Genomic DNA, 22206 nt, shown 5'->3' on the forward strand with positions numbered 1-22206 from the left:
CTTGTGTTGTGCTAAGGACTAAACCCAGAATTTTCAGCAGATGGCAAAAATGTTGTATCAGTGAGCTGTGTCTCTAATCCTTTTTCACTTTTTATTGAGAAAAACTCTTACTCCGTTGCTGAGGCTGACTTTGAACTGATTTTATAGCCTACACAGGCCCTGACTTGGGATCCTCCTGACTTGGCCTCTGGAGTAGCTGTCATTAAAGGCCTGTACAGGTAGGCTCAGCTCAGAATTCTGTCTTTAAGGCTGGGACAAGGCAGCTAAAGCCAAAGAGGTAAAATATTTGAGTAAGATTTAGGGATGCAGCTTTAAACTGTTTGCTTAAAAGTTGTTCAATTTTGTGATGTTACTGCATCTTCCCTTTCCCCTGTGTAATTGGAAGAAATTGTAGCTTTCCTTTTCAACACAATATTGAAAGGTAAGCAAGGTACTAACAAAATAAAGCCACCATTGCCCCCCCCCCCCAAGATTTTTTTCCTCAAGTAAAGTCCCATGTTGTAAGTGATAGTCTCCGGAAGGCCAGGCAGGGCCCAAGAGCATGATCATGTGACGGGTTCACCTCAGACCACTCACTGATTGAACCTGGAGTTGCAGGTCATTTTTCTCTTTGAGGAGAGTGACCATCTTTTCCTCCAGCTCCTTCCTCTTTGCCTCTGACTTGGAGAGCTCCTCTTTGGTTTTCTCGAACTCTTCCTTCATGTTGGCCATCTCCTTCTCGGTCTCCGCGCTCTTCAGCAGGGGTTTGATCTTGAAGAAGAGCTTCATCCAGGGCCAGTGCTTCACATTCATGAAGGCGCGGACGTTGTACTGGATGCAGAAGATGGACTCTCTGGAATGTGGGAGAAGGTGGTGTAATTGTTCCATTGGCAGCAATGTGATTGACATTTCTTGCAGACAACAGGCTTTTCCTGTACCGACACATGTACATTCTCACAATCAGAGTTAGTCCATAGTCCTCAGTGTCGGCTATGTTGCTAATATGAGTGTGATTCATAAGGAGCAATTGAGTGTGCCCAGCCCCTGGTGAGCTGCCAAAGACAGCCTGAGTCTGGAGGGCACAGACTGTACTGTCTGAGAGACCCCTGCTGCAGAGAGAGCTCACACATATGAGAGTAGTGGCTAGGAGGGCATGGATATTGTAACAGGATTGTGCTGTCCTGCTGCCGCCGCACAGCTACGAGCTGCCAGCCGAGGATTTGCCTCCTCTCAAGTTCAGCCACTCTTTCCTTCAAATCTTCCCTCTTTCCATCACCTCTGGGTTAGTTGCACTTCCCTTCTTAATGTCTCCAGATAACATACTGGCTTTTCTAAATTCTTAGAGTGACCTAGTCCTGTCAGTTCAGTAAGTTCCTTAACATCGGAAGGCAATTTTTAGCAAGGATTAAGGTCCAAAATTGTTCCATTTAAATAAAAAGTTAAAGTAGTAATATTGGTACAGGACTTCAAAATGGTAGCAATGGGTCGGCAAGGTTTGGCTGCCTTATAGGAACATGTAGACATCTTTTTTTTTTTTTTTTGGTTTTTCGAGACGGGGTTTCTCTATGGTTTTGGAGCCTGTCCTGGAACTAGCTCTTGTAGACCAGGCTGGTCTCGAACTCACAGAGATTCGCCTGCCTCTGCCTCCCGAGTGCTGGGATTAAAGGCGTGCGCCACCACCGCCCGGCCTTACATGTAGGCATCTTTAAGTTGATTAGCATGCGGGTTTTATTTCTATTAGCTCAGTTTCTAGGAATTCTGACTCTGAGAAGGCAGATACCATGGCACAAGCTATGATAAAGATGTAATGCTAACCAAAAAATACAACTGAACAGAATGAGCAAAATGTGGGCATGGCTATTAGCTAGAGCAATGTGCAAAAATATTGTGTAAATAAATTGTTTGAAGTTAATTTGGGAAAGAAGAAACGAACTTGTGACTAGGTAGATATAAATGATGGACAATGGCTGCACAGACAAGAGAATAGGAGGTGAGCGAGTTGTCTAGCATGACTGGGAAAGGGTGTGTGGTTAGACATGAAAGATATGATAGAATATCTTTGCTATGATATTCTATCATGAAAGATATAATAGAATAGAAGATCCTGACAGCCAAGCCAAGCAGCTTGGATTTGGCGTGGGATCCCACGGGGAGCTGGGAACAGAGACAAGGTTGATGAAAACTGCTTGCTGCGGAGTGTTTTTGTGTGTGAGCTGGGTGGGGAGTGGGCCAGGAGAGAAGTTCAGGGAAGCCGAGCCTGAAGGGCGACACTAAAGTTGGCATGTTAGAGGGGTGAAAGCTCATGCTAACTGAAGAATGAAAGGCTCCGTGCACGGGGAAGGCTGATGGAGAGCCCCAGGGACCCCTGTGATCCCACCGCTGCTCCTAGCTGTTACCTCCTCAGCAGCATCTTCTGATACTCGACTCTCATTAGGTATCCCCTACAGACCGCTTGCGTTCTTGTTATTATCTGGGCCAGCTTTTCATCTCTCATTTCTTCCAGGAGACCCAGGAGGCCAGCTTTGAAGAAGACCTGGAGAAGCAGAAAGTCACGAGTCATCCCCGCACTTCAGCAGGCACAGGAAGGGCTGCACGTACATGGGTCAGGAGTACAGGAGTCGCGGCCATACCTTGGTATGTCCAAATTTATACTGGGTGTGGTCGATATCAATAGAGCCCAGGAGCTTCTCCGAGGCCTTCTTGCTGTCGATGAACTGTCCCTCTGGTATGGCACTTGCGTTTAAAACTTTGTATCTGTTTCATCAAACACAGAAGGAATGGTCAGAAAGGGGCTATCGCTTGCCCAGTGGCCACCAGAAAAAAAAATTTATCTGTTTAAATCCCAAAACAAAAAAGGGAAGTAGAGATCTAATGGTTCTCTAAGATCAGGTTGTGACCCAGCCTATTATTCTATCCTCTATCACAGGACTGAATTGTTTGACTTTTCATTTGTATAACGATGCTAAGTAGCAAACATGAACTGTAATGAGCAAAGCACAGCAACTCGGACGATAAATGCTCATAGCCTTTAGCATCTTCCAGCCAAGGGGACCGACCTCTGTTTGAAGTCCCCATACAGGATCCTGCTGGGGAAGCCCTTCCTACAGATGCGGATGCCTTCCAGCACACCGTTACACCTCAGCTGGTGCAGGACCAGTTCGTGCTCCATGGCCCCTGCAAATAGAGAAAGGAGTTAAGTCTTGGATGCTGAACTTTCAGACGGAGCCTAGTTTGTTATCAGTGTTCCGTGTCTTACCGGGGGTTTTAGTTTCATTGGGGATGATGCACCGCACAAAGTGAGGGTGTGTGCTTCTCAGGTTGGTCATCAGCTTGTTTAAGTTTTCCTAGAAAGTGAGACAGAAGGGTCTTGAGAAAGTTGTGTTTTGAGTTTCTTTTTTTCTCTTGGTGGGGGAGGTAAAAATTACCCAGCACACTCTTGGCTACTGGACATTGGTGTATGAGGCTTTAGTTGCTGTTTTAGAAGGCTTCAGTATTTAAGCTGCTAAACAGCCAGAAAGCCAAAGTATTGGAAATAAATGCGGATTACCAAGGTATCCATTGTAACACCGAGGTCCAGACAGCAAAGCCAGTTGCTTTCATAAACAGGCAGAATTCTCAGCCAGCACCAGAAAACAAAGACTACAGGCTCCCTAGGGAGTCAGCTGATGCTGTGCCCCTTCCATGTCTCCCTGGGCCTCATCTGAAAATGGTGAAGATGTTCTCTGTGGCCTCTTTTGTTTTCCAGCACTTGTGATGTTCACCGTAGCTAGCAATTTTCAGTGAAAACCTGGGTTAGCAGTCACGCCAACCTGTGCTGTTCCTTCTTTCCTTTCTACCTTCCTTCCTTCCTTCCTTCCTTCCTTCCTTCCTTCCTTCCTTCCTTCCTTCCCTTTTTTTTTTAAAAAAATCATTCACAGCGTCTTCTAATTTCTTGTTTTGTTGTTTGGAGAGTGTAGACATGTGAGGCGGTATAATTTTGTGTGGGTGGATCTTGGGTGCCTGAAAACATTTTCCATCTAAAGTACACGGGGGAGGGGTCACTCTGAGAATAAAATAATTGATTATGACAGAGAATGTTTCACTTCTCCATAGAGAACACACATGTCTCTCACTTATGCTTTTTTCGCATCCCAGTCACTAGAAAATCAAAACAAACAACCTGGATAGCTAAGCCCGAAAAGACCTTTCCAGACAAGTTGACAAAGCAACCATCTGTCTCGCTGGATAATACAGATCAGAGTGAGATAGGAAAAGAATAGGAACAAATTTCCTCGGTAGGTCACACCTGCATTTTAGTTAGAAGCAATGAGGCATGAAAATCCTCATAGGCAGTCCCCAGAGTAGACATCTTACATGCTCCTCTCAAGAGGAGCCTTGCTGCAGAAGAATTATACCTGCATTATGGAAATGTTCATGGACGTAATGAAAAAGCTACACTATTTTGTAAATAGAAGTCTTATTCTTTTGTAGTTAACCATCCATTCAGGTCACTAGACTTGGTTTCAGGTGGCTTTCATCTTTTCTAAAGATGTCCAGTCCATCTCAGGGTGAAAGGTGTGTTGGTGAGAGAATCTTCTAAAGAATGTATCTCTTGTTCATTTTCAAAGGAAATTTGAACCCTGGCAAGGTGGCACATGAGTCTGAGGTAATAAGTTCACAAATTCAAGGTCAGCCTGGCCTATGTGGGAAGATACTATCCCAAAGAAAACAAAGGGAAACTCAAGAACATCCTCAAATGATGCTGTCAGTGAGACAGGAATGCAGCCATCACAGGGATAACATTGAGGGTCAGAAGTGCTTCCTTTAAAAGCATCCTCATTATTGGCATTTAACGTTTGTGTGTGTGTGTGTGTGTGTGTGTGTGTGTGTTGTGCCCAAGAAGTTCTAAGGACATGTGGACATTCTCGAATGCTTCAGATAATCATAATAAGGAATAAAGAATAAAGCACCCATCCCTACCCAAGTATGGCTTTAGATCTATCCTGATGAGAGTGAATATCTAAAGTGATTCCCATCACCATGCCATTCCCTCCTGATTTATTCTAAATCCTATACTTACAATCCACAGAAACTGAATATATTTTTCCAGTTTAAATTTATACTTTACCCTGAAGAGAGCTGACACAGTTTGGAAAGAAGAACCCTTCTTCTTAGCCCCTTTTTTCGCACCAGCATCTGAGATGAAAAAAAAAAACCCATCAATAGAATAGACTCCCAGAGGCCAGAGCAGCGTAGGAACATTCTAGGGGAATAGTTTGATTCTATGAGGGACATAGAAAGTACCTGCTTCAGCGCTGGCATAGGTGGAGAAGAGGCTGGCCAGAGTTTTCATGGCTGACTTCTGGTACAACCCCACCACGGTGTCGTTCAAAGGGTCCTTGTTCTTGTCCAACCAACCAGTGATGTTGTAGTCCACGGTACCCGCATAGTGAACGAGGGAGAAGTGGGCTTCAGCCTTGCCTTTGGCTGGCTTGGGCTTCTGGAAGTTGTTGGACTTGCCCAGGTGCTGGTCGTACAGCTTGTTCTTGAAGGAGGTGTCTGTTGCCTTGGGGAACATGCACTCCTCTTCCAGGATGGAGAAGATGCCCAGTGGCTGAATTCGGAAAAGGAGACCTATGTCAACCTCACTCTTCTCAATGGATGCAGACATGGTGGCTGCCATTTGATTTATAAGCACCACCAATTAATTTTAAATGCAGAGTAAGTCTGGCTTCGTGCTCAAACGTCCCTTTGTCGTTTCTAGAATGACTTTCCCACTATCTCATCTCTCATTCAATCTGTAGCATTAGGGTCAGTTAAAAGAACAGCTGGATACAAATCCCAAGGAATTTGTAGGTTATTTGTTAAATGCTTTTTATTATCATACTTCCCCCTTGTTAAATGAATAAATTTGTTGTCAACATTTTATTTTGCTTCAAAAAGGATGTACTGGAACTGGGAAACTAGCTCAGTGGGTAAGAGTGCTTGCTGTGTAAGAGCCCACATAAAAGCTAGGTGTGGCTGTGTGCCTACCTGTAGCCCCATTGCTGTAGGGCAAGTAGAAGGTCACCAGCCTAGTAGAGGCCTGGTCTCAAGAGAATGCAGCAGAATGTGATAAAATAAGATACCTAGCATCCTTCTCTGGTATTCACAGTGCACAGATGTACCTGCACGTGTTTGAGTGTGTATATACACATACACGCGCACACACACACGCGCGCACACACACACACTTCTGTCTGAGAATAATATTTGACTCCATGTACAGTAAGAAAAAAAACAGTATAAATAACCCAAATACTACGTAAGATATTTTAGATGTTTAGTCTCCTTAAATATAGATTATTAAGGAGTACAAGCAATTTGCCCTCTTGGTTTCTGGTGTGCTGACTGTATTGTCTCTGCATCAGTTTTTATTTAGGAAAGCATTTATTATTGTGAATGACTTCCCGGACTATGACGGAGGCAGATGAGAGCTAGCAAGAGCTGTTCTAGTGAAGCCGACGGTCACACACGGAGTGGTCACAGCTGCCTTTCCCCTGGATATGACTCAGGATTAGGACCCAATGGGGGAGGAGCTAAAAGAAGCTAGCCCCTTCTTCATGTAGAAGTTGTGAAGAGGAAGTGATTTCTAAATAGTGCTCTTCCAGTTTGTTCGGATCTCAGGCGACAGTAATGCTTCGCAGGACATCTGGGAGTCCTCCTCACAGACAGACCCTTCCATCACAGCTATACGAACCTTCTCGATGAGCTCAATGCAGGCGGCCAGGTCCATCCCGAAGTCGATGAACTCCCACTCGATGCCTTCCTTCTTGTACTCCTCCTGCTCCAGCACGAACATGTGGTGGTTGAAGAACTGCTGCAGCTTCTCATTGGTGAAGTTGATGCACAGCTGCTCCAGGCTGTTGAACTACACAGAGAAGTAGAGATTTCCCAGGTTAAGTGCTTATTCATGGGAGCAAAATCTGTTAATGGAAATATTCCTTATGGGAAATAATCTGAACAGAATGATGAGGTTAAACTTAAGTATTTATGCTAATTGCCGTTGGTTCAACATTCCCAGGGATAAATACCTTTCTCATGAAGGCTGGACATTCTTTAGGTTCTCAGATATCAATTACACTACAATTTTCCTTCCTTCCTTCCTTCCTTCCTTCCTTCCTTCCTTCCTTCCTTCCTTCCTTCCTCCCTCCCTCCCTCCCTCCCTCCCTCCCTTCCTCCCTCCCTTCCTTCTTTCCTTCAATTCTTCCTTCTTTCCATTTTTCCTTCTACTCCCTCTCTTCTTCCCTTCTTTCCTGCCTTTCTTTTATCTTCCCTTCTTTTTTGAGACAGAGTCTCACTAAGTAACTCTGGCTGTCCTTCAGCTCACTCTATAAACCTGGCTGACCTAGAACTCACAGAGATCTATCTGTCTGTTTCTGCCTCCCAAGTACTGAGATTGCAGGTGCGCACCAGCATGCCTGGAGAACCAACCTTCCACATTTTATTCATCATCTGTCTGTCTGTCTGTCTGCCTAATATACTACAGTTCTAACAGAATCTACTTTCTTTTCACCTGTGAAAATGCAAAGACAAGAATGTATATCAAGGTACAAGCATGGCCCTGTGCTTTATGATTCTGATGCAAAAAAGAATGGGAAAGTGATTTATTAGAAAAGCTTGCTAGCAGAGGTAGAACGCTCTATTCTCTATTTCTAGGAGTGGTTAACACTCTTATCTTTGGCTGTCATGTTATTAAAGAAAACTTATGTTAAGACATTTAGTTGATGTGTAAAATGGAATGGACGGTTTGGTTTCTTTTCTGTTGACATCAGGTAACCCCCTTGTCTGATCTATGAAAGCAGAGATCTAGTATGGAATAGTAGTTGAAGATCTGAGGGTCTTTGCAACCGTTTACTCTCTCTTTACCCAGGATAAAGCTGAAGCCTGGACTTGAAATAGTTTATATGATGTTAACCTGGAAGACAAGAGGCCAGCACCTATGGTTGGGCTCCTGCCTCTGAGCTTTCTCCCTTCCATGCCCAGGAATCAGTGTAAGATGCCTTGATAAGTACCAATTGCTGCAGACAGATTCTATCTTGGCTCTGTGTTACATGCCTGTGGAATCTTTAGCACATTTGATTTTCATTGTATATCCAATTTCTGTTGTAATAATAATAGTAACATTTACTTCTCTTCATTGAAGGTTTAATGAAGCAACATTTTGAAGTCCCTAGAATAATATCAAAAATATACTGACTTTTCAATAAATTTAGTTATTATTGTTATTATTTTTCTATTATCTCTTAGATATTTTGGGGCAAACTCTTATACTAGGCTCAGTGTTGAAGCAAACAATATGAATAATATAAATGATTATCACTTAGTGCATCAAAATTCCAAATTGTGTCCCTCGGTTTTTATTAATGTGAAGATAACTTACATCAAAGATCTCAAAGCCAGCAATGTCCAAGACCCCAATGAAGTACTGCCTGGGCTGCTTGGTATCCAGCTGCTGGTTGATGCGGGTGACCATCCACAGGAACATCTTCTCATAGACGGCTTTGGCCAGGGCGCCCACTGCATTGTACACCTTTGTAGATACAGTGATAATTGTTAGCGTTATTAAGCCGTGCCATGTAGACCTTGGTGTGCTTCACAGAGGGCATGCATTTACCTGCTGCACCGTCTGGCCTTTGGTGACATACTCATTGCCGACCTTGACCCTGGGGTAGCACAGGGCTTTGAGCAGGTCAGCAGAGTTCAGGTTCTGGAGATAGGCAGCCTTGTCAGCCACTGTGGTGACACAAACCAAGAAATGTTTAACATTTAACATTTATCCTCATCCCTTTGTCTTTCTCCTATTTAATTACTCTGCTACTTATATTTAAAAAAACTTTAATTAATTTCAGATAAAGTCAAATAAGATTATTTGTTATGTATATTAAGGTGCCTGGTTGCCATTGAAGGGTTGATCAGAGTGACTTGTTGCAAGTAGGATTTGAGAACATTTTCATTAACCATAAACATGTAAACAGTGCTTATTGTGACTCTCTGTGACATGGTCCCTCCCTGTAAGACTTCAGGTATTGCTGGAAGAGTAAGATAAACATACCATGACACTCACTGTTAGGGAGGGGAAAGAGGCCGAGTACATGGACTCTTAGGCAGCTTTTACCTCTCTCCATTTAACCTGACTAGACCAAAGGTACTTACTTTTTTTTTATCTGAAATAGTGGGGGTTAATTAAACTGAGTGATCCTTCTTAAAAATATGCGTAATGCTATGTGTTGTTCTCAAAGGAAAAGTCGGGAGAAAACCAGGAAGAAGGAAAGGAGAGGGAGAAGAATGTCAGGCTAGGTAGATTGGGGAAGGTTTGGGGGCAGGGGAATAACTGGGTGACGGTTCCTATGTACTGAATGCTTTTTCATATGTGGAGCACATGATTTTTCTTTGTCGCTTCCTTTGTATCTTTCTTGCTTGCTGGCCTGGAGGGATTTACATGTAGACAGCACCTACATACATACAGATGTGCCTAGGAGCACCCTTCACCTCTCACCCTCTGCAAAGTTCCTCTACTCCTAGCTCCTAGGCTTTCCTGCCTAATGCTAAAATAATATGTAAATCTGTTGTGTATTCCTACCTACATTTGTCAAGACAAAGCAGGAATATTACTCCACCTCATTCTGTCTCCAGTTCCCCGGCCCTCGGTTGAGCTTCTATGTGGCCATTGGGGTTTGGGATAGCTTATTTGAATCAGCAGTGATGATGAGGTGATGGAGAATGAGAAATGAGGTGGATGAGGAAGGCATGTGTATAAACAAATGTGCACTCTTCTTCGGAAATGCAGTCACAAGGAGACGTGAGTTTAGGGTGGACTTCCAAGTGTTTCAATTCAAAAATTTTGCTATTCAAACCCAGTTAGAAGGTCTTTGGGTACCTTCAGTGCCATCTGGCTCAGCTTGCTCCTCACGCTGCTTCTGCTTGAACTTCATGTTTCCATAATGCATCACAGCCCCTGTGAGTTTATAGATGGACACTTTCTCTTCGGATGAGAAACCCAGAATGTCAATGGCACTCTACCAGGAAAGATGAAAGGGCAGAGGTTAGGGTGGAAGACATTATTTATGAGAATTTATAATATACACGGAGACGAGCACACCTATGTAGAATTTGCTGCTGCCATTCCCATACATAACTGGCTTTAAAAAATGTTTGTATATGTTATGACTTACATCTGTGGCCATCAACTCTTCTTGGTCATCAATGCTGGGCACGGTGATCTCCCCCTGACTGACAAAGGCGTAGTCATATGGGTTGGTGGTGATCAGGAGCATTTCTGGGTACACAGAATGAAGGGTATATGTTTTTTTTAAAAAAAAATTCTGCCTCCTTCCCACCTCCCATTTATGTTTTAACATGAGAAATTGGTAATAGAAACTTTAACTTCCATCCACAAATTTAAATTCTCACCAATTAGTTCTGGCTTCTTATTGGACGTGATCTGATAGAAAATGTGGTAGCTCCTCTCAGCTTTTAGCTGGAAAGTGACTCTAGACTTCTCCAGAAGATCTGGAAAGAAAGAGATTGAACTAGAAAAACGACCTATTCTTTTGACATACTGTAAACTTTAGTCTCCAAAACTGAAGATGCTACATTTGGCTCCAGTGAGGATTTGTCATGATTCTCATTCTGCGGTTGCATATTAGAACCGAAATGTACGTGACAGCTGGCATGCACCTTTCCATGTAGGTGCGGCCACTGAAGTGTACGTCCCTGGGACAAGTTTTAAATGGGAATTCATGATCTCTGTGTGTTAGCTGACCTCTAGTGTCCCCGGATCACTTTACACCATCTGTGGTGAAAGTCTACCTTGGAGAGATAGATTTACCAAACCACAGCCCACCCATAGGTAACCATGGGGGTAGACATTAGAGTTGATCTTGAGGTTTGGAAGTTCTCTGAAAGATGAGAGGGTACCACCAGCCTGAGATTGAGGTACGGGGTACAGAGAGTGAACTGTGAGGGAGTCTGACAAGAGCTCACAGACAACTCTGGTGGTAGACTCTTTGCATAGAAAGTGTTGCAGAACGCCCCTGCAACCAAATTGGCCTGCTTCCCCAGTTAGATTTTTCAGCAGGCTGTTACTCACATGTTTCAATATCCGCTGATGCCAGTTTCCCGGTGGTACCAAAGTGGATTCTAATAAATTTGCCCTGGAAAAGATAACGATGTTTTTAGTACTAAACATTGAAGCACACAGAGATAAGCCCCTGAAATATTTTGATACGATGACCATAGCAAGTAAAGACAGAAAGGGTCGGTCCCTTTGTGACCAAGAAACTTACGAAGCGAGAAGAGTTATCATTCCTCACGGTCTTGGCATTCCCAAAGGCTTCCAGAAGGGGATTGGCGCTGATGATCTGATCTTCCAGAGTCCCCTGCAAGGGAAAGATCAATCCTTGTATCTGGAGATCCAGACTTCTAGGCACCCCAGCAGAGTCTGGATCTTTGTTCTAGCTACCAAACCCACCTGCATTTTGCCAGGCTCCTCTTTCTTCTTCTCCCCAGTGACTGCAATGGTGGCAAAGTACTGAATGACACGCTTGGTGTTCACAGTCTTCCCGGCCCCGGATTCTCCACTGTCAAACACAAGGGAATGGAGATCAGAACTGTGGCACATGCCTGCGATGGTTGAGACAGACACTGCCTACCAGAAATAAGAAGAAAGTCACGTACGTGATCAGGATAGACTGATTCTCGCGATCTGTGGAGGGAATAAAGACCACCAGTCAAAACAAAACAAAGCGAAAAGCTATGCGTATTCAACATAAAGCAATGAAGTCAGGTGAACCCAGACTTGATCCCTTCAAAGATGGCTCCTGTGACTTCAACTTTGGGTGTAGTAGAGTAAAATTCGTGAAAATGAGAGGCAAGGAATCATCTATTTCTTTTTTCCCATTATATTATTTTTTTTTTTTTTGGTAAAACACATATAACATGAAATCTACCACCTTTTCATTTTTGCATGTGTCTGTGTGTGGACACGCGTGTGTACGTATGTACGTGCATGTGCACCTGTGTGTGTGTATACACACAGCGTCCCTACACTGATGTGAGGAGCCTTCCTCGGTTGCCCTGCACTTCATCCCCTGAGGCAGGATCTCTCAGTTAGACTAGCTGTACCTGTGAGGTACAGCTAGTCTAGCTAGCCGGCTTGTTTGGGGGATCCCCACCCACGAGTCCCCAACACTGTGATTATAAGCAGGCCCAGGTCCAGGCTGCATTTGCTTGGGTGCTAGGGATCCATAATCTGTTCCTCAGACTTATGCGGCAAGCACTCTCGTCATGGAGCTGTGAAGCTGGTTAGATTCACACTATCTTAAGTATGTAGTTGTGTGGTATTACGTTCCCTCTGCAGCCATCAGTCCCTTCCACTTCCAGCCTCTTTTCATCTTGTAGAACCCGCCCTCTGTAGCCATTGCATAGTGGGTCCCCTGTTTGTCCCAGTCCTCAGGAGCTGGCAACCCCTCCTCAGCTCTCTATTGACAAAAGTGACTACTCTCTAGCCCTCATGCAAGCAGAATCACACAGGGTTTGTCTTGGTATCTTTTTGGCTTAACACATCCTCAGGGTTTGTGTTGTGGCACTGTTGGAACTGACTCTTTTAAAAGAATAGTAATATTCCATCCCATGAATATCCCACCCTTGGCTTAACTGCCCCTCTGCTGGCGGTGCGTGGGTCCCTTGCATATTTTCGCTGTTGTAAACGATGCTACCATGACTATGGCCTACCAAGTGCTCTCCGAGTGCCTGCTTCAGGTCTTCTGGCTATCTTCCCAGAAGTGGGGACCATGGATCAGACCCCAATTATAGTTCAGTTGCTTGAGAACCACGTCACTGTGTTCTGTAGCAATTGTGCCATTTTACACCCCACAACAGGGGCGGCCTCCTCATTTCTCCACCTCCTTTCTCATACCTCCTATTTTCTTTTTTTTTAAATCATTGCCATCTAAATGTGTGTGGGGGTTATACTTTATTACTATTTTTAAATGATGCTATTAGACAATGTAAGCACACTTGAGAACAGAGACTATGATGATAAGACCCTGGGGTGGCCCATCTTATAGAGGAATAGTCATTAGTATTCGGCCAGTCTCATATCCTCTCTCTTTTATTCCAACCTCACTGGATTAGTCTAAAGAAACCTCAGGCACCGGGTGATTTTTGTTGTGAGGAATATGAATCACGGGACTGTGAGGTCATTAGGAACATCAGACACTGCTAAGGTGAAGTCTTCTGCTTACTAGACATGAAGGCTGAGACTCAGAGAGGAGGAAATGGCTTTTTAAATATGAATTGCAGACCTAGCTAAGGCTGCAGATAATCAGGCCTTTTGGCTTCCGGGAGACATTTGCTCAACGTCTTGTTCTCTGTCCAGCCTTTGATGTCACTCATTTGACTTCTGGTGATGCCAAATAAGAAATGGTCCTGAGTGATACGTGTTTGCTTTTATTTATTTTTCTTTTCCTTTCAATATTATAGATATTTGTCTATATATTAATAATATATTTGTATCACTTTTCTAGTCCATTAACTCTGGAATTCTGTATTGATAGTGTGGATTTTTGAGAATTCTAAGTTTAAAAGTATTTTCAGAGAAAATCAATATAAGTCTAGATGTTATTTAGATGTATATACAAACTTAGACTTTAAAATATCTTAGGCTTCTATTCAAGGGAAGGGGTTTGGAATTTGATTAATAAGAGGCGTTTTCCCCTAGTATGAATAAAATCATGGACAATCAGATGCACCTAGTGGGAGAACAGACAAGAAAACAATCTCCTGGTCTTCCAGGCAATGTTCAAATAACATTAAGCAGGCCAGTGCCATGCTTCTGCATCGTTTTGTATGAAAAGCATGTTTGGAAGCCTGGGTGACTTTAGATTTAGGGTGGCCCCAAAGCCTGGAGAGTCCTTTGAAGGGGTTGGCATACATCGCAGCACTGAGAATTGAAGCCTCTGATGGGAGCCTGTCCTGGGTAACTTTGCGGGAGGTGGCTAGTTTCTGTGGACCACCAGAATACTGCTTCTGGGCACGGAATCCTGGGGAAAGTTCCAGTTTGCCACAGGGGTCCCTGGTGTGTCACATTCTCCTCTTTCCCATTTTAAAAGACAATTTACAAACAAATGCAGCAAAAGTAACAGGGGAAAAAAATGTCCCTTGGCCACCAAAAACTCCACAGAAGAACAGGAAATAGGGGGAATTAAGGCTATATCCAGAGGCAGCACATTTGGTGAGGGAAGACAAAAGTTTTCAGTGCTGTTCTGGGGCTCATCATGAGTATGTTTGGTAAGGTGGGACTCACGGACTCTGATAGGAGAACGTTTCAACGCCAGCGGGAGAAATTCTATAGGTCCATCTGTATCCACATCCCACCTCCAATTCCCTCTCTCGGTCCCCAAGGTTGGCAACATCCATAGAAGAATTCAGAGTTCTCTGGATATGGCTGAGAGCTCTTTCCTTGGACTGCTTGAGAAGGTAATCCCCCCCCCTCCCAGATCTATTTGTACTTTTGTATCCAAACCAGAAAAAAAAAGAGAGAGAGGTAACTAATCTGTTTTCAGAGACCTGCTCTTGGCTTCCTCTGAGCTTGTGTTTGCTAGCCCTGTTGGCTTGGGCAGGTCAGTGAATTCCGGAGTGTCACTGTCCCCATCCTAAAGTGGAGATGACTGCCAGAAAGAGTCAATGTCATGGCTGTGTTGTTCTTTGGAAATGGCAAGTCCCATGGGGCAGCGGTGTCTTATAATAAGACTGGGGTGAGTTCTGTTTGTCCGTCCCAATTGTGTGTGCACAATTCCTATAAACAGATGCCTCACTCACCCGTCAGCATAAACTGGTAGGCGTTGTCAGAGATGGAGAAGATGTGGGGTGGGGCCTCCTGGCGCTTTTTGCCTCGGTAGGCCGCCACCACCTCGGGGTTGTACACCGGCAGCCACTTGTAGGGGTTGACGGTGACACAGAAGAGGCCCGAGTAGGTCTGGGAAAGAAATGAGAATATTCAATATAGTGCCTCTGGCTTTGTTTTTAAAGAGAAATAAATGATCTAATAAGGGTTCTCACGTAGATCATCCAGGCTGCATAACGCTCTTTGAGGTTGTACAGCACTCCGGGCTCATGGAGGTGGGTCATCATGGCCATGTCCTCGATCTTGTCATATTTGGGCGGATTCATCGGGAAGACTTGATCCTCCTTGACGGTGAGAGTCTGGCAAGAAAGCAGGCCAGTTTGAGATAGGGTTTACGTCTGCTTGTTTGATTTGGTTATAAGACTGCAATGGAATATACTTTCCATTACATAATTATTCGGTGCCTTTTAAAGCCATAAACATATTAGTTTTTAGGTCCGATGCCAAGAAAGACAGTTTCTTGGGATAATGTAGGAGTTGCTATTTTTTGTGAGCGTATTTTAATTGTACAAATTCAGAAGGTTTAGCATGCTTGCTTTTCATACCCTCGAGCAGCCTGGGTTGATTGAATCTGCCCATCCCTCCCTGATCCAGCTACCATTACTTCCCCGGGTTGTATAGCCAGGGGAAATGAAATCAGTACATGGTAGAGAGGTGCCAAGACCCCTGGTGACTGCAGTACTACCCACGTTCTAAACATTTTTTCCTTCCCTTTTACACTCATTTCACCAGGCCAAGCACTTTTAATTTTTTTCATCCCACTCATTCCAAGAAACTTCTTTAAACGTATCAATATGTTATGGAACTAAATAGGTAACTCAGGAATTTTTGTGACAGAAGGGGGTGGTTTTATTTTTTTTCAGACTTGGAGATTTAGACCTGGAAGTAGGGGACTGAAGGGAGATAGTAGAGGCCATAATGGACTGGTTCCCGAGGGAGCTTGAGAAGGGGGAGATCCTGTAGGCTAAATTCCTTTAGCTCCCAGATCTTAGGACCACACACTAGGAGGAGGATCCCAGGGTGGCTGTGGGCTCAAGCAGCCCTAGCAAGGGAGACCTCGACTCTGGATTGAGCCAGAAAAATGAGGTCAGAGCATTCTCACTTACTGCTCCACTTTCGGTCTTGACCGTCACTTTCCCTCCTTCCCTGCTTTGTATGGTGCTTTTCACGTAGGATTCCTTGGGCTCCGCCACAAAGACAGATGTTTTCGCATCAAAAGGCTTGTTCTGGGCCTCAATCCGCTCCTTCTCTGATTTTCGAAGGTACGGAGCAGCTTCGCCAAAAATAGCCATCTCGGCATCCGAACCCCCACTCATGGCTGCTATTAATTCAGCCGAGGTATCTGCCTTGAGGAACAAGGGGGAGAGAGAAATAAAAAGCAGAGATCAAACGGATGGGTGAGGATTTGAAGTGCTGTCTTCGGCACAGGCTGAGACCCTCTCTTCAGTTTGGCATCTTGTCCCACACTCTAACATGGTGTGAAGGGCTAGTTAGGAGTGAAAAGGTAATGTGAGGACCCAGTTTTAGGACTTGGCAGGTAGCCTTTCCAGAATCTTGACTCCCAGGAGTAGGTACCTACATCTTCAATTGCCACAGAAACCTTTCCCCCTGCTTTCCCCCTCTGAACTATAACGATCTCTGTGGTTAAAGCTGTTGAGGGATTGTTTTACAGCAACTGTCTTGCTTAATCCCCTTGTCTCCTGCAGAATGTCTGCATCTGCCGCAAGCCAGGACAGCCACCTAGTTAGGAAGGAAGCCTTACTTTGTACAAATGGAAGACGGTATTTTCACAGCTATCAGAGACACTTTCTGATCTTTCAGATGATCACTGTTGCTCAAAACCAAATCATAGTGTTCCTTTTGTTGGCGTTTGCTGTTAGATCTCTCGATGGACTGTTAGAACTTCCTACCCAGCTCCTGTTCAGGGTTTTCATCCTGCAGCTTGGGAGCAGGAGACTTAGCACTGCCCTGTCCCCCAAATCTCTTTTGACAGGAGAGATTTCAGCTTTCAGTTTAACTGATTTAATCACAGAGACACGAGTGCTTCTGTATGGGGACTTTTCTTCCCATGAAAATGCCATGGGGTTCTTTTCTTTCTGCCATTAAGAGTTTGCTGCATGCACAACAGCTATTGATTTAGGATTGACCAGCGAGCTCTCTGCTGCAGAGGACTTTAAACTGGTGGACTTTTTGCTTTACTATCAGGTAGTAACTTCTTTAGGACGTGGCAGAATGATTCCTAAACTGCGCGTGGCATTTAGCACTCCGAGGCTGGAAGACCTGCCGCTTAAAGAAAAGAAAAACAGTGTATTCTTCTTTCCTCACAAAAATTAAGTGAAGTCTTAAAAATCAGTCAAATATGGTTTCAGCGAGATGTTTATTTCCAGTTTGAAGTAAGGCTCCCTGGAGTGTTAAGACGCTGTCTATAAAGTGCATACGTGTTGGATGCTTTGCAGTGGAGGCCTTGGCACACAAGAGTTTATTGCCACTGGGCAGTTACAGCTGCTAACTCACTGTCAAAACTCAGCCTGTTCCAAATGCCCCTTTAACTTTGGGCTTCAGTGAGGCTAAGTGGTCTCTGAGAATAGGACCTCATGGAGAAATGATTTCCAACACGTGTAACCAGTCACCCCAAAATGCGTTCTGCTCTAAGAACATGGAAACGGTACATAATTAAGAACTATTCACAGTTCCCTTAGGTCAAATTCCCCTCTGTCATCGAGAAATGAAGAAATTCAAGTCTTACCTCAAAGGTTTTGGATGAAAATGCAAAATCTCAGCTATCCCACACTGTAAAACATGAAGTTTCCTGTTAGCGATGCTCAGTGGTTCTGGCCGTGTAGTACAGAATAAGAAGTTCCCCTGCCCTAAAACTTCAAGCTTAGGAGGAATTGGTTCGTGCTCAAACAGCCCCAGCAGGGGCCTTGCTGTTTGCCCCAGGGTCCTTAGTGTCCCCAGTCTCCCATCACTTACCTCTGGGCTCTTGGCGGAGATAGGGCGTGAGGGGCAGCCTCGCTTATATAGGAAGTGAAGTGCTGATGCTGCAGCTACCTCCCCTCTGTCAGGACAAAGCATTTGGCAACAGGAACCCTCGGCGTAGTTTGTAGTGACATTTGGCATGTTCGGATATAATTAGAAGTATTCATATCATTCAGAGTATGTGAACCAATCTCCTATAAATAATTTGACAAGGACCACTCTGCCCTCTGAGAATGCTTCCTAGTGTCCTGGGAAGGGGATATTTGACAGTGCCCGGTGGGACTCCTCAGAAGTTAGTTCTTAAGAGCTATATTCAATCTGGCAAAGTGTCATGCACACCCGTCCTGTGCTGCCAAATGATCAGATGCCCAGCAACGCACTTTCCTTATTTGTTTCCCCAGGAGCCCCCACACTGCATTCCCTTGGGTTCGCGCCAGGGCTCATCCTTGGAGGCAGACTAGGGCAGCAGAGCCAAATTGAGAAGAGCCTTTATGCTGAGTCTCCATCATTGGGCCAATGCCCACCCAGCCAGCACGCAAGGGGATTATTATTAGAAGTCAGTGTGTTTGTCGTAGGGGAAAATATAGGAAAGGAAAGAGAAAATACATCAAGACTCCAGGCTGCAGAGATAAGATGGGGGATGTACGTGGGACCTTGCTCTATGTACACTTCTGTCTTACAGCCTGCCTTAACTTTAATGTTGCTGATTTTCATGCGATCAGTATAATTCACACCCTTATTCTTCAAAGGAAGGGTTTTAGGGCTGTGTTTTTAAAATTAAAATCTTTCTTTTTGAAGTCATTTGTATTGAGATATGATTTATATACGGTCTAGCTTATCCTGTATAGGTGGTAATTACGATTTTTTAACCTTCACAGTAGAATTCACTTCCTTTGTCCTCCTTTTTATGCACATATCCACCTAACCACAGGCTGCAGAGCAGCTAAAGTTCCAAGAGCCTTGCTAAGTATATGCAATTCCATAGCCTCATATATTTTAATGATGTAAATTCAGCATCTTATAGACTAGGCTAAATTTCCCTTTTGATAGTTTTCTTCTTTCAATTCTAGTTTGGTTTGTAATAGCTCAGACTTTTTAGGGGTACATTTTCTTATGTATTCCTGGGGAAAAAATAAACTAGTAAAATTGGCCTAAGAAAATAGGCTCATAGAAAACGGACACTATAAATTTTTTAAATGAACTTTAGGTAACATCATAGCTTATATATTTGCCAGCTTACTTTTTTGTGATCTTGGTTCATTTCTCTCACTACTACATAAACAATATGCAAACGTTTTATAATATACAAAAGGGTGTTATTCTAATGAGTCCATTGTATTTCTGATAGGCAGTTCATGGTTCACCTCCCTTCATTTGCAGCATTCTCCGTCCCCTGATTGCTAGATTACTTTGATGTTACTTTCTGTAAAATCTGAGTAGGATTCCATATGCTTGAGATGCAGTTTGAATTTTCAAGGTGTGGACAATTTCTTGTGGTCTAATAATGGTCTTAACCCTGCTGTCGCATCTCCAGCTTCTAGAATGCAGATCTTCTACAAGACCTAAATTTTCAGGTAAAGTCATGAAAAGATTTCCTTTATGTCTTTGCTCTTCTGTATATATTGTAAAAGAATTCCTAAAACTTAGGGACACAGGGTCATACGTATATTATTTTATGTGTTCAAACTAATGATATTAAGAAAATCTTAATTTTGAAGCCTGAACACGTGTGTGTGTGTGTGTGTGTGTGTGTGTGTGTGTGTGTGTGTGTGTGATTCCATACTTTCTCCCATATTCCCAGGCAAATAGCACAGTCTCTGATGCCTATTCGGACAATTTTTCTTCTTTATTTCAATGTCATTTTGGTGGCTTTTAGGCTCTATATATGAGCTTTAGAATCAGTTTTTAGACCTGAAAAATCCTGTTGGATTTCAATTTGGATTAAGCTGATTTAGTAGGTTCCCCAGGAAAGAATTGATAGAATAGTGAGCTGGTCCTTCCCCCCGTGTAATGTATTTTCTGTTGACTCCAAGTGTTCACATCTCTCCTCTAGTTCTTTTCCAGGTTTTAGCTATTTTTGCTGTTGTTGCTGAATAGTTATTTTTTTTCCTTGGTCACTTTTTGCTTGTTGATTACTAACATGTATCAGACATGTTTACATCCTTGGAACTAGCGTTTTGTCTGTGGGAAAAGTTTGCCCAACTAAAGTATGTGTTTCAGAATCCTTTGCACACAAGGCAGGCAGGTGACACTGTCTGAGGTAACAAGATGCCAACAGAAGTTGTTGTGTGGGGCTTCCAGAATGGCTTATTATAAAAAAAGGACAGACTTCATATAGTACCACTGTCTGGGGGGCCAACTTCCAGCAGCAGCACAGGGCTTTGAGAGGAATTCACGGTGTCATCCGTAAACTAGGCTTTTCTATCTGAGGGGGCTTCAGGAAAAGAAACACTCACACACTCTTTCGATGGCTTCCTTCTTTATTCTTTGTTCTCATGTGTTCTTTCTCTGTTTTTCCTACTGTATACTTTTTTCCTACAGCTAATATATCCACAAAAAGTTTTTCAGGCAACATAGGAATTGCAATGTGGTTACAGTCTTCAAGTGAGTGATTACAATGAATTAAAAAAAAAAAAACCCAGTAAAAACGAGCCTGCTTTCCATACCCCTTACATGGTTAAACATTTTGCATACCACAGGTGAAAAACAAATTATCACAAGAACCCACATAAATTCATACCCAAGCAACTTGTTATAGATGATCCATGTGGGAAAACAAAGTGTTCTTGTCAGGTTGTTTACTGGCAGGCTGCATTTTGCAGTTACAAAGAAAAGGCCAATTACGTTTTCACTTATCTTGAAAAGTAATCTTATAAGGACTCTTTAAAGGCACCACAAACCTAAACATTTATATATGAAAAAGAATCAGTCAGCTATACTTTAAATCTTTAGGGTCATACCCAATCATCAATAGTTTTTATATCAGGAGATTGAGGACAGAAATGTGTATAAGGAATTAATCATCACCTTTGGTCATCAGCCAATCCTAGCAAGAAAGGTACATCAGCTAATGATAATTGGGCTGCTTTGTTCTTGTTCTCTGACCTTATCGGATTCTGTGTTCAACTCTATGCTTTTCTAAAACTGCAGATTGTCTTTGTTTCAAGGGAGAGGGCCACTTATTCATCCTGGCCGCCCAGCTAGCTTAGCTCCTAAATAACCACCCAGAAACTGTGTTTATTAAATCACTGCTTGGCCTATTAGCTCTAACATCTTATTGACTAACTCTTACACCTTGATTTAGGTCATTCTATTAATCTATGTATCACCACGTGGCAGTGGCTTACCAGAAAGGTTTCTGCATGTCTGATTCTGGCTCCTCCATAGTGTCTCTCCCTTTTCTCCGCTTTTCTTTCTCCCAGCATTCACTTCTGTCTTCCCCACCTACCTAAGTTCTGCCCAATCAACTAAGCCAAGGCAGTTTCTTTATTCATTAACTAATGAAAGCAACACACAAACAGAAGGAAATCCTACACCAGTCTTGTTGGGTTTTTTCTTTTTTTTTTCTTTTCTTTTCTTTTTTTTTTTACCTTAAAACTATTTAACAAAAACATCTTAGTCTAACTTTGTTATTTTCAAAGCTTTGTTCCAGCTATGATGCACTCTGGAACCTGTAAACACATCTCCCAATATTAAGGTTAAAAGAATTGAAACTAGTTGGGCTACTGGGACACATTTTTTTTTTCTTAATTATTAACTTGAGTTATAATCTATGCAGCTTCTTAGGTGAAATTCACAGACCCAGACTGTGAAACATACTTGTATTTATTTTTATTCATCAAAACTTTGTATAAGCTATTACTATTATTATTATTGCTTTATACAGGACAGCTTAGGGAGGCGTCATCTTCTTGACAATCCACATATAAAAATGCCCAGGAGAACGGGCTGTTTCCAAGAGATAAGCATATTATATTACAGGCAGCGGAGCTCTCCCCACTTCCACTCACACCAGAGAAAGAGAACTCTGGCAGACATGTAAGGGCACAGCAGAAGCAAGAGACAACTCCTTGTGTGCAGTTCCATGGCCTTGTCTAAACAAGATTAGCCCATCAGAGAATTTCCTCCTGGTGGGCTGACACCTGGACTGTCAATTGCCACCTGCTGCTCCTCTGGCATGGCCACGGGCAATGTAGCACCTTTTCTTTTCCCAGTGCCCTGTTTCCTGCTGAGAGCACTGGCCCGCCAAAGAAACTAGAAGAATCAAAAGAATTTCAGAGAGCTTAGCCTTGATAGTCCTGAGCTTAACTGTTCCAGAAAGT

General features: G+C 43.3%; 1 protein-coding gene across 1 annotated transcript in view; it reads right to left on the reverse strand.

The window, feature by feature from the left end:
* LOC142860628 (myosin-8) overlaps positions 1-16245 on the reverse strand; it is a 29914-nt gene extending 13669 nt beyond the window's left edge. The window contains exons 1-20 of the mRNA XM_075992117.1: positions 16012-16245; positions 15061-15204; positions 14821-14977; positions 11677-11704; positions 11471-11579; positions 11286-11378; positions 11090-11153; positions 10411-10509; positions 10173-10276; positions 9878-10016; positions 8615-8733; positions 8381-8530; positions 6698-6868; positions 5263-5572; positions 5087-5154; positions 3236-3323; positions 3036-3153; positions 2610-2733; positions 2376-2512; positions 577-832 (exon numbers count right to left, since the gene is read on the reverse strand). Coding sequence (XP_075848232.1) covers positions 577-832; positions 2376-2512; positions 2610-2733; positions 3036-3153; positions 3236-3323; positions 5087-5154; positions 5263-5572; positions 6698-6868; positions 8381-8530; positions 8615-8733; positions 9878-10016; positions 10173-10276; positions 10411-10509; positions 11090-11153; positions 11286-11378; positions 11471-11579; positions 11677-11704; positions 14821-14977; positions 15061-15204; positions 16012-16221 — 2688 coding nt within the window. The 5' untranslated portion in view covers positions 16222-16245. The remainder of the gene's footprint in view (positions 1-576; positions 833-2375; positions 2513-2609; positions 2734-3035; positions 3154-3235; positions 3324-5086; positions 5155-5262; positions 5573-6697; positions 6869-8380; positions 8531-8614; positions 8734-9877; positions 10017-10172; positions 10277-10410; positions 10510-11089; positions 11154-11285; positions 11379-11470; positions 11580-11676; positions 11705-14820; positions 14978-15060; positions 15205-16011) is intronic.
* Positions 16246-22206: the final 5961 nt, after the last annotated feature.

Source organism: Microtus pennsylvanicus, chromosome 11 (genome assembly GCF_037038515.1).
Source record: "Microtus pennsylvanicus isolate mMicPen1 chromosome 11, mMicPen1.hap1, whole genome shotgun sequence".
In the NCBI taxonomy this organism is placed as follows: Eukaryota; Metazoa; Chordata; class Mammalia; order Rodentia; family Cricetidae; genus Microtus; species Microtus pennsylvanicus.